The 27,281-nt window shown below is 40.9% G+C and overlaps 1 protein-coding gene across 1 annotated transcript; it reads left to right on the top strand.

Annotated features, from left to right (window-relative positions):
- Positions 1–4,169: 4,169 nt before the first annotated feature.
- On the top strand, positions 4,170–27,232 carry LOC141772845 (rho-related GTP-binding protein RhoA-D). The gene is made up of 5 exons (XM_074644285.1): positions 4,170–4,331; positions 17,340–17,495; positions 18,951–19,071; positions 21,434–21,564; positions 24,832–27,232. Exons 2-5 carry the CDS (start codon positions 17,340–17,342, stop codon positions 25,003–25,005), a joined length of 582 nt encoding a protein of 193 aa, XP_074500386.1. The 5' UTR covers positions 4,170–4,331; the 3' UTR covers positions 25,006–27,232.
- Positions 27,233–27,281: the final 49 nt, after the last annotated feature.

Genomic DNA, 27,281 nt, shown 5'->3' with positions numbered 1-27,281 from the left:
CGTTTTGAAGACTCGAGTTTGGAATTTTGGCGTTTGTGTCTAGAAGGTAACCCACAAGGGAAACTCTCGCGAGATGGTTAAGGTTAGGCATTGATCTCGAATAATTAAGGTTAGGAAAAGTCTTCGGGCAGCGAGTCTCGTAAGAGTTTTTGCAAGTTTTTGCAGATTTTAGATCAGATTTTTCAATTTGTTGGTTGTCTTTTAAGACACGACCCATTTTGGCCGTCGCCATCTTGTTTTTTTGCAACCATAAGTGACACAAGAGGGTGGAGCTATGTACAACCGAATGCTGAATAAGACATTTTCAACGTGACCAAAAAGGTTATAATTAACTTTCATAAACGGCAAACACACTGTGAAAGGCTTAAAGTTGTAAGAGGAAAACACGGACAACTCCCAGACCGAGCAACGCCGTGGTAGCGACCTGTCAATCACAACGTAGCCACGCCCTAAAGCATACCCTGCTTTATGGTCTATGTTACTCTAAATGGGACCATAATTTACGAACATCATGCTGTATCGAAGAAGACTTAGAACTTATGATTGAGACCATAAACTCATGTTTACAATGTTTACTAAGATAATAAATCAAGTGAGAGTTAGGGTCATTTTTTTCATAGACTTCTATACAGTCAGACTTCTTTTTGCAACCGGAGGAGTCGCCCCCTGCTGGCTGTTAGAAAGAATGCAAGTTTAAGGCTCTTCAGCATTGGCTTCACTTCTCAGACCCAGATGTAGCCCACTGGTCAAAATAGCAGTTTATAGAGGGACAGAGGGAGAATGATGGAGAGTATGGGTGTTGTATATCCATATCATAGACTGTCTATGGTCCATATGCAGGGTTATGGTTCCCTCTGAACTGCAGCTGCACTTCAAACGTTCATCTTTCTCCAGTCCAGTCGACACACATCAGCCAGCAGCTCCCTCCTCCCAGACAGCTTACAGAAATAGCATCAGTATTCTATGGGACTGGGAGGTGCCACTGTGCACCATTATATCTGAAACTACAGTATGTGGGTATTACCATGGAAACTGCAGAGAACTGTCCAAATTACTGTCAAAGAGCCAGAATACAGAGATGTAAAATACAGTCAGTTTTGTCGTGGCTCAAGCCTCTCAACAACTAAGTCTTTGTTTGGACTCTTTTTATTTTCCCACATGAGAAGCAAAACCAGTGCACTAGAAATCCGCCGCTAGCTGTTTTTCTTTGGGTACAATAAAACTTCCTGTTTGACTTTATAAGGATCTCTGTCTTGATTAGCATGTGTGTGTTTATAAAGTAGGCTACTGTGGTTTAATAATATGCCTACTGCATGCTATGAAATGCTCTTCTTACCCTGTGTTTTTACTGTGTGTACTGCACTCTAGGGCGAATGAACTTACGACCTCATTGAGAGAACGGCATGTTAAAAACTCCAAATCCCTGTGGTGGAATTTCCTGTTGCACTGTGGGAAAAAAAAATTGGGTCAAAGTCCATTTTATTACACAACAAGGAATAACAATAACAATAATAATAACAGCCTACTACTAACCTACTAATACTACTACAGCAACAACAACTACTAATACTACTACTGATAATAATAAGAATAAGAATAACAATAACAATAAGAGTAAGAATAAGAATAAGAGAAGTATTCATCTCAGATTTTACAAAACACTGAATAACATTCATTACTTAGATAGATAGATAGATAGATAGATAGATAGATAGATAGATAGTAACTTTATTGATCCTGAGGGAAATTCAAGTTTCCATCATCACAGTTCCATAGTGCAAAACATGTTAGTAAAAAGGCAATAAAAAAGTTAGTAGTGCAAAGTACAAAGTACTAAAAAATATACCAGATATAAAAATACAAGGAGATGAATAAAACTGTTAAAACTGAATATAGTGCAGGGTAACAGCTGTGATACAGGACTATTAAAAAAGTGAATATAGTGCAGAAGAGACTGTTAAAAATGAGTCTAGTGCAGGGTAACTCCAGTAGCTTAGTCTATGAAAGTGCACTGTGTGCATTATTATCTTTGTGTGAGATAACGGAAAATGCAACTAATGGTGACAATTTAAATGATAGACCACCTCTTTATACCAATGATGTCATTATTCTCTAACCGTAAAGGGGAGGGGTCATTGTAACGGTTGAATCCTCTCAGCCAATAGCGTGCAGGCGCTGCAATCTCAAACATTGAAGACTCTGTGCTGCATTCAGGTGTAGTCGGGAATTCTCAATATATGGTATGCATCTGATCTTATGTCCCAAATTTACCAATTCTGTGTGTTTCTGTATGTATGTATGTCTGCAGCGCTGATCAAATATGAATCAATATTCTGTTACTGTAATGCTTATTTCTTGATGCAATATACACCTGAAGTGCAACTTTGTTTACATTTTATTTATTACATCTACCCTACCTATTTTACAAGTGCAATTACCTCTGTTTACATTACATCTATTTTTATATTTTATACTTCTAGTGTAACACTTCTGTTTATATTTATTTATTACATCTACTTTACCTGTTTTATTTGCTTTATAACTGTGTGTGTTTTACCTGTTATATGTTTTATCTGTCTCGTTTAGTCTTGTCAAGTATTTGTTTTAAAGCACTAGCCAGAAGTGGCAATTGTGAATCTCGTTGTATTTAATACAATGACAATAACGCTTTCTATTCTATTATTCTATTCTATTAATCTATTCTATGTTTTCAGAAACATCTTGTAATGTACTGTTTAGCTGTAAAATGAGAAAGTTTGTGGTCTGGCAGCCATTTGGAGAACAATTGAGGAAATACCAAGCTCCTTTCTCAAAAGTATAAAACCAAATTAAATGTGAAAATGAAAAATAGTACAACAGTTTGAGTCCAAACTGGCTCAGGTGACGAAGAGCCAATCTAGATTCTACCGTTTCTAATGAATATAGAGCATTTTAAGGGAGCGTCCAACACAGTGTTCTTGTGTTAGTGTTCATTTATCTTTTACAGCACGCAATTTTTATTACCTCCGCCCTATCAGACACTTTAGACTTTGTACAGGCATTCGCTTGCACTGTAGTCAGTGGGCATGGGTTTTGATTGACATTTTCGGCGGAAGTAATAAAAAATTGCGTACTGTAAACGATAAATGTCAGCTGAGTTTTGTGAATGATGACAGTTGATTATCAGATCAACACTGTTTCAAATAAAATGTCAATTAAGTTTATCAAATCAATTGAAAATGTATCACTGTATTTTTCAATTCACATTCATTTTCATCAATCCGTTATTCCACCCTTGAGGCCACTTTCCTTAAAGGAACTGTTTGTAACTTCTTACACGTATAAATCACCCGAGTCGTGTCTCATGCGCGTTTGCGCTCGCGTCGGAGGACACGGGGGAGACCGTATAGCTTTGGTCTCCAGGGCCGGAGTCTCTGCTGTACTCTGCTCCTCTGCCTGCTTGCCTTCACTCAGCTCGCTCCACCTCACGTGCATGCGCGCACACTACACACTGCAGAAGAGTTAGTTTAGCTCTGAGAATATCTAGTGGACGTTTGTGCAGAAATAAATGCTGCAGCTCCTCCAGACCAACAGAGGTTTTTCCGTGTCTTGTAAAGTGACGGGGCTCCGCAGCGAGAAACGTTATCGTCTCCGACCAGGTGCCGGTGTCTCCATCCCACCGCGGTCGGGAGGCTGAAGCAGGAAAAGCCAACACTAGGATCAGCAGTGATTCATGGAGAGACCTTCGTCTGGTCAGCTAACATTACTGCCAAGCAGGTGAAATATAGAGTGATATTGTGGTTTTAGCTGACGTGTGTCGCCTCACTGTTTTGAGCGGTGCTCGTTCATGTCTATGTAGAGCGAACACAAGCGCGAGCCCGACGCTGACTTTCGTTGACTTAACGGCCACAGGTGTCGCTGTTAACAAACATTTTTGATTCTTACAAACAGTCCCTTTAAATGATAATTTAGTGTTTTGAATGATGAATGTAGGATGGTGAAAATGATGAAACGTGGCTCTGTTTTCATCATATCACGACCGTTTTTAGTCAAAATCAGCTTTAAATTAATCAAATCACTTTATAATAATTTGTCATTTCACATGCATCTTCATCACCTGCATTTTTATTGTTAATTCATTTTTATCCACCCCCTCATGAAATGTATGTTTTCCGAGGGCACCGTGAACGCAGCGCTATGGGAGGGTCTAGTTGAGAGTCGGTTCGGTCACTTCTTCCTTCCTCGCTTCTTACTCTGACTAGTAGCTGCTTCAAGGGACGGGAAGACGTTCAGGAGGGGAACAACACGGAGGTCTCTTGATAATTAAAAGCACACACTCTTAACTCAAAAAGGTAAGAGAATAATGCTTCCCTTTTGTTACACTCAAGAGCACCTTTTGTTGCGAGTTTGAAGGAAAAGTAGCTTAATGAGCCGAGGAGGCACCAACGAGCAGCAGCAGCAGCTCGGCGAGTTGAAACCTGTTACTTGTTTTGGAAGTTTTTCCAGCGGAATAGATGACGTGTTTCGACGTTTAGCTGATAGAAATAGAAAGGAAAAGTATCTTTAACACCTGTTTGTTCTCCCCCAGTCGGAGATATTGATCATATCAGCATTCCTGCCACACTGAAACCCAACCCTGCTGTATCTACTCCCCACAATACACCTCATTACGTCATTTAATTATAAGGGCTTCAGCTGAGGAGGCTGGCAGAGAGAGAGAGAGGATCTGTACTTGAAACTTTCTGTTTCTGTTTGGAAACCTGTTTGGTCAGTAAAGAGGAGATGGTTGTTTTTCCTCTGGAAGGCTAAAATATCAAAACACTTTAAGTCTATCGAGTGAGTGCTTGATTTTGTGGTCAAAATCTCTCATCAAACATGTGTCCGTCCAGAGGAAATTCCTCTCTCTCCAAGCCACCACACCCTTGTTGTGCAGCTCGACTATACTGTACTGTAGCGCAGCAGACCCTCATACATCTCACACAGCAGGCTTGTTCCCTTGTCTTGGCGTGTAACGTGAACGCACCACTGCTATCTGAGCCCTGCAAAAAACTATAATGTCATGCATCAACTGGACTATACTCCCATTTGTGTTTCTACACTGTCACACAGGATGTTAAAGCACATACACAGAAGAAGACAGCTTAAATAATATCTTCCTACATCACCCCCAGCATGTATATGTGCATGCTTGTATGTCAAATGTTTGTGTGGCTACTACAGGAGAAAAATATGATGTCATTGTATCTGAACAGCTGACCAAGCTGTTTGCAGGTATAGTGGTCAGAAGTTGACCTATATTGTGATAGAGGATTTAGACCATGATGCCCAGCCCTAATATCTCTGAGCAAAACATTGACCGAATAAATGTTTTGCAATGTTTTCTAGATTTGCAGTGCATAAACAAGAATGCCCAAATTAAATATAATTCATGTATATGTGGGTGCTTGTAGGTCAAGTGTTTGTGTTTGTGTTTGTGTGTGGGTACTACAGGAGAAAATATGATGTCATTGTAGCTGACCAGGCTGTTTGCAGGTAGTGGTCAGAAGTGGACATACATATAAACTGGGGAAAAAAAGTTTGGAAACTTGTGTTTGGTGGATTATTTCTCTGTTGTTACAATGTTAATTGGCATTGTATTTTACATCGTTGGAAAGTGGAAATCCCCAATCTCGATTACATGAATGTGAAAGCAGAAGTCATGATGTCTGTCTGCTGTCATCAGCATCTCAGTGGTTTTGACTGTCACTCTATCAAGTGATGTAATCCAGAGCCACTCTGTGTGAAGTGGGCTGTATTAGGCTTGTAAAAAGTAGTAGTATTAGTGGTATTGTTTGCACATAGATCAATGTAGATGGAGGGTTGGATGTACTAGTATACAGAAAAGAAGAGCCCACACACGGAGGAGTCCTTGCAAAAAATGTAATTAGAAAAATTATGAAGTTGAATATCTATTAGGAGTGGGCGATATGACGATATATATATATCTATATATATATCTATATTGTTTTGACGAGATATATATATATATATATATATATCTCGTCAAAACAATATAAAATGTCTAACCTAAATTAAAATAACAAGACGTGTCATATTGGCATAATTGACACCTCCAGCATGTTAGCGCTTATTCTTTTCTTCTTGTCATATGGAGGTCATCTCAGAAGACCGCTGAATAGCTCAGTAGGTCAGTACTTTCATCGAAAACCTTTATAGATCAAAAGCTCTATATTTGCCAGCATTGCCAGAGGCCATTTCACCCCGATGCTGCGCTTTATTTTGTTCCCCTTGGTTGGCATGCTCTCCACCACTGACTGACCTACTACTAGTGTTTTACTTGTCGCCTATTGTACGTGCCAGCCAGAGCCTGAGGGATAGTGAACGGAGGAAGTTCTCCCAAGCAAAGATTTAAGAAGTGGTGCATGGCAGAAGGGGGTTGCCCCCATAATGGCTCATATCATATTCGATGGGGAGCTGCTGGATTGTACGTTGTGAAGCTATAGGTGCTTATCAGTCGAGGTGTTTGAACACAATGTTCCACAGTATCCTGTCTGAGATTAGTCAGGGCAACTTTCCATCAACAGTATTTTCCAAGGAGACCAATATCATACTGAAACTGAATTTGACTGCAGTTTCTTTTACAGACAACACAGCAGAAATGCTGCTTGCTCTTATCTGTTTTCTAGTCATCTGACGGTGACCAACAGTGATGTCCGCATGGAAAATTGTGTCTGTAGGCTGGTGGGTGTATCACGCACAGAAAGCATGCAAAGAGAAAATCCTTCGGGGGAAAAAAAAATCCTGTTTTGGATCTTGGTGCTTGCAGGAAGTCCCTGAAAGTGCAATTTGGAAAGCTAAACATTTCTTCCCAGTAACATTAGCAGCAGAGCCCTCAGGGATGGGTTCTGGTAACTGGTTCCATTTTGGATCCAGTTCCTAGTTGGCAATATACCCATATTCGTTAGGCTGAGATGCTTACGAATATCTTATGTAACCTTTTATCTCTCCAAACTCTTTTATTATCAAAGAGCAATGGAAAACATAGGCAGCAGCAGACTTCATATTTGTAGCCGCTGATTAAAATGAGAAACATGGAGATCAGCTGTAGCGTTTTAATTCTGTGACGACTACAGTGAAAAGATTGTCTGTTCTCTGGTTAATGTGCTCTCTGCAGCTGGTGTTTGTATGCTGCCAAAGATTGTTTGTTTGTTAAAGGACACACATCCTGACTGAATGGACTGTGTGTTTTAAGGGCTGCAACTAACGATTATTTTCCTTATCGATTAATCTGTTGATTATTTTCTCGACTAATCGATTAGTTGTTCGGTCTATAAAACATCAGAAAATGCTGAAAAATGTGGATCAGTTCACTTCATTTTATAGATCTGCAAATTTCATGGTAATCAGGTGATAATTAGCAAGTAACCTCTTTGAAATTTCTTTGGAATTACTGCCCAATTACAGTAATATTTACCAAAAATAATTTTATTATAAACATTATTTAATAATTATATTCCGCTATTTCCCAATAGCTGGTAATTTATTTAATACATTTCAAGGAAAAGAATAAAAAGTTAAGTGATATGTTTTATTTCCATGTCTCCTGATAAATAGTTAATTAAAAAACTCACTGAATCATTACATTAGCTACCAGGTTACATTTGTGTAGACAATAAGTCACACAATGGTGAGATTTGTGCCTGATCAGAAGTGTCTTCTATTAGTTTTGGTTTTCCACCTCCGGTGAAGAGCAGCGAACAACCACTTCTAAAGCCTAAGGGCCCTATTTTAATGATGATATGCTGTTTTAGCATATCATCATTAAATAATGTTTATAATAAAGTAATTTTTGAGAAATTGAGGTAAATATTGTGGTAATTTGGAAGTAGTTCTAAAGAAATTTTAAATAGGTTACTTGCTATTTATCACTTAATTACCATGAAATGTGTGACCCTGTAAAATGAAGTGTTACCGATGAGGTTTATGAAAGGATTCAGATTCGTTAATGCATTTGAATATGATTAAAATACTAGTGAACCTCATCCCTAAGCGCCGTGACACTTCACATAGCTGTAAGGCACAGATGGACTGGACAGATAGGAGAGACTGTTATTGTGTTGGGGGTGGTGGTTCCGTCCAGGCTGTGTACGTGGGCTTTCATTTGTGCTGTGTGTGTGTGTGTGAGTCGGAAAGGAGGAATGCAGCCCCCTAAGGATACGGCACATTAGCTCCCTGATGGTGACATCACACTGCAACACAGGAAGAGAGAGAAAGAAAAGGATGAGACGAGGACAGAGTGAGAACAAGAGACTGGAGGAGGGATGGGAGGGAGAGGGAGCTGAGGGAACAAAAAAATGAGAGAGTAAGAAAATGCAGAAATGCATTCATGATGTCTAACCAAATCCTGATTAGCTCCGTTCCCAATCCACTCTGACTAATTCATCCAGTTATTTATTTCGTACTCATGGAATATTAATCACAGACTTTGGTATGTTTAAAGTTTCCCCCAAATCTGTTGCTTGTGTACAACACGTTCTAGTTTTGACCACCATGCCTCCCCTCCCTCCAGCTGTCCGACTTTTCAGTCTGTTTGTACCGCGAGCGGAGGCTCAGGGGCGGATGAAAGGATAATTCTGTGTGATATTTCTCTCTTTCGTCCTCTGCTCTGAGCTGAGCTGTGTGCTCTGTGATAAATTGGGCCGGGGGAGTCTCAATGGCTCTGTCCTATTTCGGGCTCCAGCTAGGTTCTCTGGCTTTAGCTGCTTCCACCGGCCGACCTGGATCCTGAGCAGCCACTTCTGGTCACAAGTTTGATTCAACCTTCAAAATTTCAGCTAGGCTTCAACTTCTCTACAAGAAGTTATCTAATCCAACCTCAGGCAAAAGGTTGTTGTGTGCGCAGCATTATTTTCTAGGTACATCCTAAGTTTTTTTGTGCCCCAGTTACAGAGTTTGATCCAGTATGTATATATTTTAATTATATTTAATCAGGGTCCGAAATAAACACCCTCCAAGCGCCAAATGCGGGTAGATCTTCAGTTGGGCGAGTAAATCTCGGAAGGCTATCCGCCACACTGGCGGGTAAACGTTTGTACCAACAAGTCATGTAATAAAAAAAACTATGCTCGGTTACTCTGAGAGTTTCTACGCCAAACAGTTACATGTGTAACCAGTCAAAAGTATTCTCAGTAGTTAACCGATGAATAATTAACCGTTGACATCCCTAGTTCGGGTCACCATTTTCCAGAACCCAAGTTGACGTATTGACATTGCTTATTTTGTCTGACCAGCAGTCCCAAACCCAAACAAATTCTGTTAAAAGGCAAAGGAAACCAGCAAATATTCACATACAACACCAACCACACACCAATGAATGTTATTGGCATTCCTGCTTTAAAAATTACTTCAACGATTAATCGATTCTTAAAATAGTTGCAGAGTAATATTCTGTTTATTGATTAATCGTTTTCACTCTAATGTTTTGCTAATGTTTCTATAATCTTTTGCATAAAATCCAAAGAGGAGTGTCAGTGTGGATCTGTTGTGGCAGGAAGGTTTGGAGACAACCTCTCCGCCCCCAGCATGTTCAAAACACTGAGGCTGAAACTTAAAACAGGTGGAGAAAAGTTGCCCCACCTGTTACAATGTTAGTTGAAACTGTAGTTGCTGCCTCATGTTTGTTCCCCATGCTGCTCTTCATGTGTAATCCAGCCCTCAACATTTCCCCCAGGAGAAAGAGGGAGAGCTACTGGTGGGGGAGGGATGTTGTGTGTTTAGAAGAAAAGGGTGAGGGGTGTTGAAAGTGGGTGAGACATTCCTCAAAGCTTACGTCCTCCCACATTTTTACAGTCAGTCAGTGTTGTGCGTGAGCATTCAGTGACCCGTTATTAATCATCATGTGGAATGCATTTGGCTGCTTTGGCCAATCAGTGTGTCAATACAGGAACTGTTAACTCGCAGTTAATATTTGTCTGAAACAACTCAAAGTCTTTGTTCACACGTCACCTGCAAGTGTACAGTTAATGTTCATTTGACAGGGGGTTTCCCCGCAGAGCTGTGTGTGTCACTTTACAAGGAAAAGGAAAGGGAAATCAGGCATATTAATTCATTTGTGGTCAGATGCTGAGCAGCTGAAATGCTGTTCGTTATCTTCTTGTCATGCTATATTTACATTTCTCTCTTTATTCAGTAACTTCTGGCAACATCTTTAGCCAAGGTCAGAGATGTTATATTTACTGCATTTAGCATTTAGCAAAATAGGGGAAAAAGACTTAAAGGTGCTAAATTCGGATTATCATTATAGCAGCAAACAACTATTTGCTATGTAAAGATATAGGAGTAATGTCTACCTGAGCAGAGAATGAAGTTGCTCTCCCTCTGTGTGTGTTGTTATCAGAGCTACACAGCTATACAGTAACTTTTTTGCCAAAAGTGCTAAAAAAACTTTCAAATAACATTTGTCGTCCTTAAATACAAGGTACAAATCCTTAATATCGATACAATAGATCTTTGTGTTTCAAATCGAATTTATTTCGATATACGTCTTCCGTGAAGGACAACTTGGTGAGTACCTATCGGTGTAGTTGGATCGTAGGAATATAAATCGATACATCGATGTATTAGATTAGTCGTTACACCCCTAGCGGTTACAGTTGATAACGTCGTCATCGCGGAAGTATAACGCCCATCCTCAGGTTCCCCCTCAGGTAAACACTGTTAGCTCTGTCAACACTGTTGCCGTTGTTTTCACTGTGAGCAGTTGGCTCCGCCTGGTTGAGAGCCGTGTGGAGGCAATAGATATGCGCTGAATTCCGTATAGAGACCCTTTAAGTTGGGGAATTTGAGGAAACTGAAATCCATTTACTCATGCATGTATCCAGACCGTTCATTCAGTGCAGTACAGAAGTAACCACAATGCAGTTTCTCCCTGTTTCCCTTGCTCTGTCAAACTGGATGGGAAGGTGAAGTGACACCTTCAGGTCTCTGTGGATTTTCATCCACTTACGATCGAGATATCTGGTACGAGATACGATCCAGCAAGTCCAGTTAACTGATTCATGAGTTTGAAGGCTTCTCAGACGCCAAAACACAGCACAGCAGTTTCTAATACTCTGAGACAGGATTTTACAAGTCGGTCACGAGGTAAAAAGTAGAAATATGCTGTTCATGTTGCATGATAATCTACAAGGAATGTGCGCTTGCATGTATTTAATCGGTCACAAAGCAGTGCCTTGTCAGATGACTTCACGTTGCTCTGCAGCAAAAGCTGAGCTTGGTTCAACTTTTTGCTGGACAACTTGCCCAGTGCCTATTGATGTAGTTGGATTGTAGGAATATAAATCGATACATCGATGTAGTAGATGAATCGTTACACCCCTGTTTTGTATAATGTCCTGTGATTTTGTATAATAGGGCTGCCTCAGTGAAGAGAGATGCGTCTCTCATTATTGGTGGCAGGAAGCTGGACAGCTTCGCACACAAGAGAAAAATACTGAAGCTCAGTTGCAGCATTTTAAAGGTGTTTCACCTGCAACATGCCACTGAAACAGGCCTTTTTCTACCCAAAGCAACTCTGATTGCATTGCTTGCTGCTGCACATATCATTAATAGAAACAGCTGTTCTCCACACATAGTTCCCCCACGCACAACTCTGTGTGGTTCCACTGTTTTAACGGAGCACGACGGGGTATTTTTCAACAGCCGGCGCACCCAGAACAAACACAAACTGGAAATGCACCGGGCCTTTAAATAGTCGGCATGGATCCATCAATAAATGAACTGGATCAGCTCTGATGCTGTGGATTGGGGTGGTTGTCGTCACACAGTATTGTACCTATATTGTAACTGTGTAGGTGCTTGTTGCTTTTGATCTATTGAAGATAAGTCTATTAGCATAAAGGCATCTGATTAGATCAGACCAGTGGGTAACCTCCGGGTCTGAAAAGCGAAGCCAATGCAGACCTCCCTTAAACTTGCATTCTTTCTAATAGCCAGCAGGGAGCGACTCCTCTGGTTACAAAAAGAAGTCTGATTGTATAGAAGTCTATGAGAAAATGAGCCTACTTCTCACTTGATTTAATACCTCAGTAAACATTGTAAACATGAGTTTATGGTCTCAATCACTAGTTTCAAGTCTTCTTCAATACAGCATGATGTTCATTTAGTAAATTATGGTCACATTTAGAGTTAAATAGACCATAAAGAAGGGTATTCTTTAGGGCGTGGCTACCTTGTGATTGACCAGTCGCTATCACGGCGGTGTCCGGTCTGGGAGTTGTCCGTTTTTTAGTCTTACAACCTTAACCCTTTCACAGTGTGTTTTCAGTTCATAAAAGTTAATTATAACCTTTTTGGTTGCCTAAAAATGTCTTTTCATTCAGCGTTCGGTTGTGCTTAGCTTCACCCTCTTGTGTCACTTCTGGTTGTAAAAAAAACCAACATGGGATGGCCAAATATCAAGATGGTGACGGCCAAAACTCTGAACTCAAGGCTTCAAAATGGCAGTCCACAAATCAATGGGTGACGTCAAGGTGACTACGTCCACTTCTTATAAACAGTCTATGATCACACCCAAACTTTATGGCTCCACACCCCAAGCTTTTCTGTCAAGTTGGAAATGTTGCCCTGTAACTGAGGTGAAAACACACCAGAAATGTACTTTAATGATTATACTTGAGTCAAACTCACACATGACATTTAATAATGGGAGTTTTAATGAAATGGGTACGACGTGCAGTGTTGGTGTAAATACCTTGAGTTTGCTGATCCATGTGATTAGACTATATTGTTTGCCTCCCTACCACCTCTAATGAACAAGACTGGCTAATGTGTTACGACTGCAGGCGTGAGTCAAAACCTGCCAGGGAGAAATAAGCGTCTGTGCTGTATGTGCGAGGAATGAGAACTTTGTCCTTTACTACCCCACACAGGGACAAACATTATGCAAGACAGGATCATTCATCCTGAGACACGTGTGAACACGCAGTCTCCTGCACAGTTATACGACCGGTCTCTTCGAGGTCACTGTGAGATACTGAATGTCTCTCTGCATGTGTACTATGGCTCGCCACTCAGAATATGGCTTCAGTGTGTTTTTGGGTTCCCATTGTTCTTTGTAACACTGAGATTAATGCAGCCGTACATGTGACTGGCTTGGTCAAGATCCAATTCACTGCTGCATCTACAAGCGATTTTTAACACCACACAGATTTTCATTTCAATTATTAATGAGTGAATTTGGACTGTTTCTTTTTTTCTTAAAATATTTTTTCCCTAAACACTGACAGAAGCCTACTTACCACATAAAATCCAGGCCACACTTAATTATTGATTGAATATAACACAAAGCAGAGTGTCATAATACAAAAGCAAATGGCAAAACAATGAATAGCTGCTGCAGGCACTGTAAGATGATATTCTTAGGTACATCTAATTTGCTTTTAATTGAATTAATGTCTCGTGTGACATTTAAGATTCAGTTAAACTTACTTTAAGGCCGTGGATGGAAAGTGTTCTAGACTTGATATCCGTAATATTAACATGAAGTCAAACAACCTCCACTCTGTTATATGAGTGTCTGCTCTCTATCTATCTGTATATAACATCATTCAGCAGACTCTTGGTAAAACGAACATGGACTGGTTGTGTTGAACTCCTCCTTGTGTTAATAAAGCTTGTTTGAACTGACCTGAGGCGAGAAACTCAAGGAGGGAGAACGAGAGAAAATGACAAAATGGGTGAATTCCAGATGTCTTTCCTGTGGCTCATTTTCTCTCCTCCCTCACTGCTGTTTATTTCTTCCCAGGAAGTCACTTAAAGAAAGGAAGTCAGGAAGGCGAATGAGGACAGAAATGGCATGGGAAAACCCACAAAGCACATTAAGCACCTGCAGATGTTGACCTAATAACAGTGAATGACTGTTAGGTGAATCTGAGCTACCAGCAGGAAGAGCATACAGTACAAATGGATAGTTCAGGAGTTAATAAATTGAAACCATAACACTTTCTTAAAGAAAATAATTTCACTGGTCTACAGCTGCTGCTTAACAGCTAGTTTCTCACCGCTTCGCTGTCTGGCACATTTTTTCTTACACCTAAATGTCACCTAGCCCGACAAGGATTTAAATCGGCTGTATGTAGGAATCAGAAATTGCTTGTTAACAGTGACACTTGTGGCTGTTAAGTCAGCAAATGTCAGCGTCCTGTTGCTCGCCCCCGTGCTCGCACTACGTTGTTACGAGCGAGCATTGATGAAAATAGTGAGGTGACACACACAAGACTGAACGTGATTGACATGCTTAGCTTATTTTGTCAGTTCTGGGTCTGTTTTGATCCCCAAAACCAAACAAAGGTCCCTCCATGAATCGAAGGCCCGACCAATGTCGATCCTAGTTTTCCTCCGATGTCGGTCACATTCCTGTTTTGCAAGACGGGCTTCACTAGATATGACTTTGGTTGTTTTGTGCTTCCGTGGAGTTTGTGTTAGAGTCTGAGTTGTGGTGGGGGCTGGTTGTTTGTTGGCGTCAGCAGAGTCTATTTCTAACCGAACTATTGGCTATCGTGGCACACTGTTAGCCCTGAAGCGGAGCTGAAGAGAGTAAAGGCACTCGCGTGTGCGCATGATGTCACATCTGTTGGATTTCCCCGTAAAAAACGTCTCGCATTCTTCTCATTAAAAGCAGTCTACAGGCTGATAGAGAAAAACCCAGAAAGTTGCGGAAAGTCAAATTTTTTAGATTACAACCTGTTCACACATTGGCAATAAAAAACGCTAATAGGTGTAAAAACATATACACCATCCTTTTTAATTGACATAATGAATGGGTTGTTAGTTTGTTCAGTTTTTTCTACTCTTTGATTTATAATAATATAGTAATATTTATATAATTCCATTTATACTGGGAAACTTTACATCACCACCTTGTATTTTATCACTGTTAAAGTGAAACATTTCATGCCACGTTTTAAGGGCAGCAGAGAACACACCTTAACATCAGCTCTTATTTAGGGAAGTAGTCCTTGTTCCCGTCCTTGTGCTGGCACAGTGTGCACACACATTAGTGCAAAGGGAAGGGGCCATTATCCCCACTAAGCACCATGTGCTGCCGCTGGCACAGTAGGCTGCATGCTGTGAGCGCTATTGTCGTCAATAAGCTGCATTATTTTGTAACCGCACAAGATCTGCAGAACTAACACTGCTCTCTGAAGCTTTCTGGGGCTGCACGGTAGCTACCAGTCACGTATGTGTGTGTTTGTGTCTCTCCTTCTGGCAGTGACAGTATGATGGAGTAGCAGCAGCCTGTGCTATCACTGAGAACAGGTGGCCCTCTCCAGAGACAATCTGACAACACACTGGCCTGATTTAATGTGTGGGAGAGAAAAGCAAACTGAACAATTGTCTTTTGATTGTTGTGGTGAAAATGGTAGCTGAGGCCAATACAAGCTGCGAGATTCAAATGAAGGATGTGGAGATGCACATTTCATTTTTGAACATACACAAAGCACACAAAGAAAAATACAGGGTGTCTCTTAGATGACAGAATAAATCGTTTTGGTCACTCTGCGTAGAGCCACCATGCTGCCTGTAAGAATTTAATTGGTGTTAGTTTCTATGAATATTTGGTATCAACAGGACCTTCCAGCCCACCCACTGATCATTTCAGAGGAACCAGCTGTTTGTACACATAAGTGCAGAAAAACTGTTTACCATCCCATAGCACAAAATTATTCTCAGAGATGTTACGGTTACTAGTATATCTGTTGGGGTTTGTTGATCTGTACTGATGATGATGAAAGAGTGCTTAGATGTTTTGCTTTCTTGGGTTACTTGTTTTCTTAAACCTGCAATACATTACTTTTTGGCTGCTTTGCAGGGAAAACAAGCTGTAAACACAACACTATTTAATACATATATATATATTATCATCTTTTAAGCTGATATGGCAAACTTGTTAGAAAACAGGTGCTTAACACACCCAGTAGATATAGAACATTATCATTCATTTGGAGTTGTGTTTATGGCTAATGTAAATCCAATATTCTCTCTTTTTTTTAGCTGTTTTCACTGCACTAACTGGCTCATTTTGAAGCCTCGAGTTTGGCATTGTGTCAGCACCTTGGTTTTTGGCCGTCGCCATCTGGGTTTTTGCAACAAGAAGTAACAGGAGAGTGTGGAGCTAAATACAAGCAAACGCTGAATAAGACATTTTTAGGAAACCAAAATGTTATAATTAACATTCATGAACTGAAAACACACTGTGAAAGGGTTAAAGTTGTAAGACGAAAAAACGGACAACTCCCAGACCGGACAATGTGTGATAGCGACTGGTCAATCACAAGATAGCCACGCCCTAAAGCATACCCTGCTTTATGGTCTATTTGACTCTAAATGGGACCATAATTTACTAAATGAATATCATGCTGTATTGAAGAAGACTTGAAACTAGCAATTCAGACCATTATCTCATGTTTACAATGTTTACTGAGGTAATAAATCAAGTGAGGAGTAGGGTCATTTTCTCATAGACTTCTATACAATCAGACTTCTTTTTGCAGCCAGAGGAGTCGCCCCCTGCTGGCTATTAGAAAGAATGCAAGTTTAAGGCACTTCATCATTCACTTTACAGACCCAGAGGTTGCCCACTGGTGATGGCAGAGGTGTGGATCTTTGATTAGGTCTAGGTAGTCTTAGATCAGTGAAAGCTGACGCTGCTGGCAGGCAGCCAGCACGTTGCCTCATCACCTACTGCCTTCTCTCCATTATTGTCAGCCTGTGGGAGATGGCTATTGATCCGTGTGTGTTTGTGTGTGGCCATATCTTTCTCTATCAAGCCACACTTCACTCACATATAATACACACCTTTCAGGACAGGGATACAAGCAACAAAAATGAGAGAGGATTGTGTGCAGTACAGAGGTGTCGGCAACAACCAGTAGGAGCCGTAGCTCACGTGGCCACAGGGGTGTAGAAGTGACACATTGAGGGTCGTTTTTAATGTGATTGTGTCAGAGGCCGTGCATGTGCAGCAGTGTGTTACAGCACTGAGGCTGCAGCATTACTAACACTGTGGCTCTCCTCCTGTTCCCTTCCCTCCCACGGCTTTCCCAGACCAGTGCTGAACCCTCAGACTCTGTTTTTCACCTCACACACAGGACGCAGCCCAGGAAAGGGAAGAGGGTGCGGCTCTAAAACACACTTCGATCACCTCTTTTTTTCCTCCCTCGTTCTCTCACTCTTACTATTTCTGGTTGCATTGTTTCACGTCCATCCTCTCTTGCTTCTCACCAGTTTACTGATTGTTTGGTTCATTCTCATGCAGTTCTTAATATATAGACTAACCCAAGTGTATTCTGTTTTTTTAGATGGCTGCCATCAGGAAGAAGTTGGTGATAGTTGGGGATGGTGCATGTGGAAAGACCTGTCTGCTCATCGTCTTCAGTAAGGACCAGTTCCCCGAGGTCTACGTCCCCACTGTGTTTGAGAACTACATCGCTGACATCGAAGTCGATGGCAAACAGGTACTTCATATTTTAAATGTAACTTTTTATTTGTAATGAAACCAAAGGAAAGGGAGTGAGAAGAATGGTAACAAAATTCCTTGACCCTCAACTTGTGATCTCTCTTTTTTTGAACGGAGGGCAAAATATCTGTTTTTAAAAATATCTGTAAACATGTAGACGGGGCCAAAAACTGCTGCTGTGGTGTTAAAATGTGACCCTGTTGGCCCTGCTGGTTAAGAACCACCTGCCATCATGAAGACTGATGTGGATAAGTGTGTATCGTAAGCAAATTCTTGGGTCTTTTCATTGTTATAAAGCAGCAGACCTCAAGCCAACAACAGGAAATGGATCAGTGCCACCTTCCTGTCCAGTGTTGAAACCCCCCTCCTCGTGCATCATGACTAATGTCCCATTTCCTGTTGACTGTACTCCAAGCCTCTCAATTGTGGCAGACGGATTAAAAAAAAAAAAAAATAATATAGTGAAATATGACTTAATATGTCAGTATCACAGCTCAACTTACAGCTGCACCCTACTTATCATCCTCCGATTATATTTAGTTTACAACAACCAAGAAAAGAGGAGTTCAGACAGGCAGCATGGGGGTAAAAGAAATAGATGAGTCTGACTCCTGAGAGACACCTAGTGGTAAAATCATTCAAAAGCAGCAGGAATGGACACAGGTTTGTCATTGCGTGGTGTTAGACAGACGACGTGGTACAGCTCAGCCCACTGTCTCGTATACTTTAATGGAAAATACCAGAAGAAAGTGCGGCTAGCCAGTCCACTAGTTTGTCAGCCAGCAAGCAAAACTTGCCAAGAGTGCAGGGAGAGGTCCGAAAAGTCCAGAGGAACTGCTAGCTCACTGTCGTTTCTCTCTTGTTTTTCCCCAGTCCTCACAGTCCTCCAGCTGGGACTGTAATGTGGGTGAGGTTACTGTAGGATTAAATCAGCAGGATGCAGGATAAACTAGGTCAAGATTACAGTCAAAGCTAAGAGGCCACAGCTATTTAGGAGATGTTTAAAACCACATGATGCATGCATGCAACGACACTTCTAGGCTACTGCCTAGAAGACATTCCTACGTGTTTTTTTTGGGGTTGCATTATACAATGTGCTGCTGAGCTCAAATGTTTTTTGCTTGGCATTTGTTTTATGTAGAGCAGGTCAGGCACTCTGGGACTGCTAACAGTTTGATTAACAGCCTAAGGAAATCCCCTGGGAACCAACTCCACCTCTGGGGAGTTGCTTTTTAGGCCTGATAGGAATGAATTGTTATAAATCCTTCCTCTCTCTAGTTATTCTGCCTGTATTCTTGTTGCCCATATTCTCTTTTTCTCTGTTCACTTCCCCCTCTTCATCCTGCTGTCCATGAAGTGGGAATATCTTACCTTAATAATATAACTTAAATTGTGTTCTTTGCTAGCAGCCAATTGCATCACTTACGTTCTTCTTCTTCTTCCTCTTCCTCAGGTGGAGTTGGCGCTGTGGGACACAGCAGGTCAGGAGGACTATGACAGACTGAGGCCTCTCTCCTACCCCGACACAGATGTTATCCTCATGTGCTTCTCCATAGACAGCCCCGACAGTTTAGGTAAGGCTGCATACAAATTGCTTACCCACTTAGCAAAGTCACATTTTGGAAAATGTTTGCATCCCGTCAGCCCGGGTCAGCCCGGGTCAGCCTGGGTCAGCCCGGGTCAGCCCTAGTGAGCAGAAGGCTATTAGCTAACCATTAGCAACATTTTTTCTCTCCATCTCTGAAACGCTTCGCCGATATTGTCAGACTTTCTTCTTGACAAGTACGTCTTGCTTTTTTTGGGTTGCTTTGCAGTGTAGGCAGTCTTTTCCTGCAGGATATTCCTCTGTTGAATCAGGCTTTCACCATCTGAAGCAACGTGCACACACATCTGCATTTGTAGAACAGACAATAGGAAAGCTCTCTCTCTGAAATGACCTGTGATTGGCCAACGTCTCCCGTCACGGGCTAGATTTTTTTAAAGCCTGAAAACAGCCAAGAGGAGGTGCAGAAGTCTAGATTTATCTCAGAGCACTTGAATTACAACATGCTGAAAGGTTATTATGGATTTTTTTTTCCCCCAATGATGCCAAAAATATACTGCTTACCCCCACTTTAAAGTAAAAACTGACATCATAGCAGCGTTTCAGTGACCCATGAGACTCGACACATAAAGAACCTGATTAAAATATTTATATAAATAATGTTTTAGACCCTTGTAGTGCTGCTCCAGTGAGTCGAGGCAGCTGGTTATGTTTCTTCAGTTTTTTAAACAGAATTTAATTTGTTTTTAAGCAATCACAAAGAAGCTAGACGAAGCCCATATATGGATTCAAGCCACAAAAAAGAAGCTGCAAAGGAAATCCAGAGCTTGCGTGCCTCAGTGTTACTCAATATAGGCAAATAATAAGCTGGTAGGGAGTTCCCTCTGAGTGTAGAGAACTATTTGCACTGAAAAAGGGATAATCAATATTTTTTTTGTACAGATGCAGAAAGGCATTTTTTGCAAATGCTCCATTAAACGTCCACATTTTCTGTCCGGCTCTCTGCCAGTGCAGTATAATCCACACTGATCCTCTCTAGGTTTTCACCTTCTGATAATTTATGTATTTTCCATTACATTTCCCAGTTTACTGCCTCTGTGCAGACGCGATGCAATTAATGATCCTTTTTATGAAAAAACGTAATGCTTATTCAGATGGTGTCTATTCATGAGTATGATTAAATTATTGGTGTTGTAATTAATCCTGCTGCTGCTATCAAGTCAAGCATCACAGTTAGTCGTCAGTCAGCTTTCTCGTTCTGGTTTAGTCAGTAAATGAAGTAATTCCACACGACATGACTGTTTCTCAGCTACAGCAATTTGAATAAATACTTGGGAAGTTGTAACTTAATACAGTAGAGTAGTAGAATTTAAAGTCAAGAGCTGCAATGATTAATCGATTAATTGTCAGCTATTAATCACCAACTATTTTGATAATCGATTAATCGCTTCGAGTTATTTTTTATTTAATATTTTCTGGTTTCTTTACTCCTCTATGACAGTAAACTGAATATCTTTGAGTTGTGGACAAAACAAGACATTTTAGGATATCGTCCTGGGCTTTGGGAAACACTGATCCACAATAATCAACAGCTTTCTCGACAATGAAAATAATCGTTAGTTGCAGCCCTATTAAAGTCAATTAGAGGCTGATTGAACAACCTATAGACAGTAGAGTATGCAGGATTGACCTAATGTAGATTGATTCTGATCAATGCATCCTTAATATTAAGGATGGGGATATTATATTAATAATGATTATTAAGGAATATTAAGGATAAATTAAAATTTAATTATAATTATATTAAATATATTAATTTAGTTAACAACTAATCGATTAATTCTTCTAGCTCTATTCCGTAATAGACTTTGGCAGTTAATAGGCAGCTAAATGAATACTGTACTGCATTTTAGCTCAGTTATTTCCAAATTAAAAGGGAACAAGATGAACAGATTTCCAGACTATAACCTAGCGGCTGCTGTTGTGTGAAGATCAAGATTATGACGGCATTTTCTGGAAGCATATGCAGAATATGTGACATGTATTTCAGTCTACGAACTGAGTGTTCTTTTTCAAAAACCAAATGAAATCAGATGAAGAACATCTTGTTTATAAAAGCTTCAGCCCTGGGGCTTTTCTCCCACAGTGTTTTTGATATGGGCATGTCTACCCTATCACAGTATGGCATCTCCTTCTAGACAGCGCAGACTTTGGCTAGCGGGCTCGATCGTGTATCAGCGAGGGGTCAGAGACCTCTTGATGTTTATGTCTGTACAGTCGTAAGGGAAACAGCAAGGGCTCCCCTAACTGTCCTTGTAGGGAAAAGTCTAGGATTTGCAGTGCAGTGACTTGACCTGTTTTCTAAATTTTATATTTTTCTTTCATTTTTGTAGAGAACATTCCTGAGAAATGGACGCCTGAAGTGAAACACTTTTGTCCCAACGTCCCGATCATTCTCGTGGGTAACAAGAAGGACCTCAGGAATGATGAACACACACGCAGGGAGCTGGCCAAGATGAAACAGGTGTGTGTCTCTACATGCTTTTATGGTTACTGGCAACAAATCATCCCAAAACCAGTGGTGGAAGATGTATTCAGATCCATTACCTAAGTAAAAGCACTAATACCACACTGTGAAAATACTCCACTACAAGTAAAAACCTTTTTGCATTCTGCAGTAAAATGTCAGTGATTTACTATTACATACGTATGATGAGTTTAGATTAATGTTACTAGTGGATTAATATGCGTTTTGAATTTTACTGCTGTAGATGTTTTAGGTTCTGCTAATTTTACCTCCTTTATATATTGTTGGGTAGTTAAATCTACAGCAATGCATCATATTCTATAAGATCATCATAGCCTCGCTGTCCTGTGAGAACCACGTCTCTCTAAAAAGTCTGTTTTCAGCTTTGTGACGATGCATTTTTCAGCTGATCCAAGAGGCTTTTCAAATAGTTTATTTAGGAACACTTCAACCTGCAGTTTATCAGAAACATTCAACATCACCAAATCTGGAGATGTGTGGTTTTCACTGGACAGGAAGGGTATGAAAAATGTTATAATCTGAAAAGTAACTGAAGCTGTCTGATAAATTAAGCAGAGTAAAAAGTCCAATATTTGCCTGAATTGGCTCTGAGATGTAGTGGAGTAGAAGTATAAAGTTGCATAAAAGGGAAATACTCTGAAGTACAAGTACCTTGAATTTGTACTTAAAGAATAACTTATAATAACTATTTTTCAAACTGGACTCTTATTTTCCCATGTTCTTGTGTCTGACCACAACACTTCTTGAAGTTGGTTCAGTATTGAGGGAGAACACTGTATCCGCCAGCCGCTAAACAAGCTGTAATGTAATCATTTGGGGCAGCCTAACTGTCAGTTTACGTCCACTAAAAGTGCTTGTTTTTGCTACTGGCAGGCTCAGATTGCCATTTAAAGTGTCTGACAACATTATGGAAAGGTCCCTACAGAGATATGAAACATTTTTCTTGTCTTTCACTTGAGCCGGTCTGTTATTGTGCGTCTCGCTCGGAGAAGTAGCATTCTGAAATCTCTCGTCGCATCCACATTGTCCAAGACATCTAAATATTCAGCCATGACACTGAAAATTTTTGAGATAACACTAAGCTACACTTTCTGTACTCCAACATAACAAAGTCTGACGCACCAGTGTCCCGTGGCACTCACTCACTCACTCACTCACTCACTCACGTTTCCACCGTTGTCTCTTCCGGCAACAACTCACAATGACAAACAGAAAGCGAAAGGTAAGAAAAACATTTTATTTCGCTGTAGGGTCCTTTCCATAATGTTGTCAGACATTTATAACAACAATCTGAGCCTGTCGGTGGCAAAAACAAGCACTTCTAGTCAACGTAAACTGAAGGTGACTGGTTGCTCCAAGCGATTACATTACAGCTGTTTAACAGCTGCAGCGTATTCACTCAATACTGCACCAGTTTCAAAAAGTGTTGTCCCAATTAGTCACTTAGACACAAAAACATGGGAAAACTACTGAAGTTATCCTTTAAAGCTACAGTTGGTAACTTTAATAAAAATAACTTTTTTGCTCCAACTGTCACTACAACATGAGACAGATAATCTGTGAAACAATCTGGTTCCTCTGCCTGCCCTCTGTGTTCCTAATGGCATTTGGATGATTCCACAGCGCCTGACGTGAAACAACCATTCAGAGACGAGTAGTCTCTAACACAGCTGTCGATCACTGCTCATGAACTCCGATCAAATGGTCAAACTAGGCAGCGCTGCCTAGTTTGACCATTTAAAAAATATAGAGAGACATAGAGACATGATTGTAAACTCACTATCTGATCCAGTAATAACGTATTTGGTAATTTAAAGTTTAAAATAGAGTACATTATAAATTTGGATAAAATATGAATCAATATTGTGTAGTGCAGTACACTACAAGATGTTTCTGAAAACATTTGAGGCGAGAAATAGACATTACAGTAACAGAATATTGATTCATATTTGATCAGCGCGGCCTAGTTTGACCATTTGATCGGAGTTCATGAGCTTCACAAGTCACTGCATTAGAGACGCCTCGGCTCTGATTGGTTTAGTTTTCTTCGTGGTGGAATCTTGCAATTGTCATTAGGAGCACTAAAAAGATGCAGAAGAACCTGATTATCTGTCTCGTGTACTAATGTCAGGATACAGTAACAGTTTGAGCAAATATGACAAAGTTATTTTTGTATTAAAGTTACTAACTGTAGCTTTAAGTACAGTACTTGAGTAAATATACTTAGTTACATTCCACCACTGCCCAAAAACTAATCAATCTCCCTATTAAATGTCTACACCATAGAAACAGAATAGAAGTAGAACAGACAATTAACCGTTTTCCGTGGTCATGATTGACGTTTTCGGAGTTGAGAAGCTCCACAAACTGGCGCGACAGCAAGCTCGCAGCCTGCGGGGATTGTCAGCCAGCCACCCAGCCAGTTACGCTGACAGATCCCGCTGTTGACTGGCTCAAACTCTCTCAAGGGACCGGTCTCGTAGACGATCCTGCAGGGATCGCTGGCTAGCGAGTCGGCCAGTCACGTTCACAGAACTCGCTGTCTCATGAGACCGTTCACCGTTGGTTTGTTTAAATATCACAACACAAATGTCCATTCTAAAATTACTGGGAACCTCCTGTGGGGTGTTCTGGTGCAACGTTATTATTATTATCAATAATTCTACTCTATATAATGTGTCTGATAGATCAGTCCCTTGCCAAGACAATGGTAGTCTCTAATATATATGAAAATATGGGAACATAAAACTGTGTAAAATATAGCACCAAATGAAAAATGAACAAGGCAGATGTGTGATTTTTAAACAAACCATCCGTGAACAGAGAGATAACAGCCTCTTGTCTACGAGACGGTCCCTTGAGACAGTGGGTTGTGTGAGCGTGCCTTGCCGGGTGGCTCGCTGACAATCCCTGCAGGCGCAAGCTCGCTGCAGGTTGTGTCTAGAAGGTAACCCCCAAGTAGCGAAACTCTCGCAAGATGGTTAAGGTTAGGCGTTGAACGAAAATGGTTAAAGTTAGGATAGGTCATCAGGCAGTCTAGGGAGAGTTTTCACACATTTTAGCAATTTGGGGTATACCTCCTAGACATGAGCGCTACAACGGTCGCAATGGCAACGCTACACATAAATACGGCCGCCACTCTTTGTTGATTTTAATAGGAAAGCCTGTTCTACTCCCATTCTATATCTATGTTCTACACCCACAGCGTCATTTTAACCCACTGTCTGTACATTAAACCTCCAGGAGCCCGTTAAGTCTGAGGAGGGCAGAGACATGGCCAACCGCATCAGTGCCTTCGGCTACCTGGAGTGCTCCGCCAAGACCAAGGACGGCGTGCGGGAGGTGTTTGAGATGGCCACCAGAGCGGCGCTGCAGGTCCGCAAGCGCAAGAAGAGGGGCGGCTGCCAGCTACTGTGAAGGGACGGAGTTTGTTGGCCAATCAGCACCTGAGGGAGGACTCCTCCCCCCTTATGCACAGAGCAAACTTAGAGAAACCTTAAATCAATGGCTTCCGTGGACTATACTTAACTTCACAGATGCAGATATGCCACAGGAGAATATGAAAGACTGACACACCTGTTTAAAAGCAAAACAAATCAGCCTTTTTTAAAAAAAAAAAACTGTTTCCTCTGCTACTCACACCTATTTGTTTCTGTTGGTTTGGTGTTTTGTTTTCCTCCACCAAGGACCTGTCCCTTCCTCCTATATGAATGTATGTTTGTATTTATATGTGCATATACTTTACAAATACATCATGTCTGTGTTATGATTGTTTACAGAGAAGGGTTTTGTAGTTCACTGACTGGCAAGTATGCCCCCCCCTGCTTCTCTTCAACCCGCATGTACCACTCCGTCTCCTTTTATACATCCGCTTCAGTCACGATCCACCTACATGTCACACCACTATTAACTTTACACCCTGTCCTATTTCACCAAATGCAGAGTCAGCAGAGCTCCAGCTTTCTATTCTGACACAAAGGACTAAATTTAGATCCTGTTTGCATTAATCCACTGAAACCTACATAAAGTGAAGCAGCAGCACAGACTGTTTGTGTGGAGAAGGGTTTTAGACTGCACTTTGCTCTGTCTCTCTTCCATGGCGATGGCTTAAGCCGGCACTGGAGACAGTGGTCTATTGTCATGGACACAATGTTCTCAGTCACGCTCACACTGGCCCCAACAGACTAGCCTCTACCACGACGTCACCAACGCCTCCTGTCTGAACTCTGTAATGTTGATTCAGATCCAGTATACAGTCATTACGCATCACTGTGTACTGGATCTACAGGTTTCTGGGCTCAACACACAATGGACACACACACACTGTCCAGTAAACAGCCATATTAATATTCAGACACATCAGGGGCCGTTCACATGACATGTTTTTTGTGCCCTAAAATCCATTGTCAATGTAGACTCATGGAAGGCGCTCAAACGTGACAGCGACGATGTTTTGGCAGGCAAGCATTCCCTATTTAACGGGGCAAGACGGCTTCACCCCAAGGTAAAAAATAGTACAACTTCTGGAACGCAGCAACGCGAGAATTTGACGAGGAACATCTTTGCATTCCTCTGTTAAATATAATTTTAGTGCAGGGCTACACAGAGCTTTACATCTGTCCCGCGGACTATTTTACTTGCTTTACTATTTCTGTCCGAGGACGTCACAACATCCGGTTGAAAGGTGAGCCTAATTGACACAGAGCAGTAAAGCTACTGTGAGGGATTGACGGTGCTGTAAATCAATTTCCTTGTTTTGACTTTGTGTAGTTAAATCTGCCAGTACTGCTAAATTACCGTAACCTCATCGGCGCACGCAAGTTTTGGTTGCTTAGTAACGGAAGAGCGTAACCTCCCAAGCACCTTGGATAAATGGATGAAAGTGGCTCGGCTGGCGTTTTCCACGCGTTTTTAGACGCTACATGTGAACAGCCTATTCTGTGTATAAACGGTTTATTAAAATAGGCCTTTATTTGACACTACATACAAGGGACCTTCCTTGAAATGTGATTGGAATAACAAGCATATCTGAGAGCGTAGCCAGTGTCCTGTCATTTTTCTCTTCCGTTAAAGGCCATTTAAATGGGGCCAACCAATAAATAGATGGTGTATATGTCTAAGAACGACGGCAGTGTGTTTGTACTCGGAGCTGAAACAGTCAATTTGAATTTTTTTTTTAACACTAATGCATCATAAGTGCCGTTCACAGAAGATTCAAACAAGAAACAACAGAATAGTGATAAACTCTGAGATCCAGTGGTTGCAACCACAATTATTATAATTAATAATTTTCTCCAGACGTGTATCGTCATCACTAAGTGACAGAATCATCAAACCACCTCATCTTCTTCAGGTCCTGTCATGAAAGAGCCCTGAACCCACTGTAAGTATATTTGACACTCCCTACATTGATCTAACCACCATCATAAGCTACAACTGTGGAGATCTTTCTATCCAGTACATTCAGATCCAGAGATCACAATGTTGCGTCTCGGGCTAATTTCTGGACAGTGCCTCTACATCTGTAATGTCTTACAAAGTTCAAGAGAAAATGTTGATTGTGATGATGCTTTACAAACAGGAGTGGGATGTGTTGAATGTCTGGATGAGACAAACATGTTATTAAAGTATTTTTGAAATACTACGCAATCTTAACTGGTTTTGTTTAGTTTGCATTTTTTATTTTTTTTTAC

The sequence above is a fragment of the Sebastes fasciatus genome, chromosome 8 (assembly GCF_043250625.1).
Source record: "Sebastes fasciatus isolate fSebFas1 chromosome 8, fSebFas1.pri, whole genome shotgun sequence".
In the NCBI taxonomy this organism is placed as follows: Eukaryota; Metazoa; Chordata; class Actinopteri; order Perciformes; family Sebastidae; genus Sebastes; species Sebastes fasciatus.
Note: the sequence above shows the minus strand (reverse complement) of the source record. Positions and strands in the feature narration are given on the sequence as shown.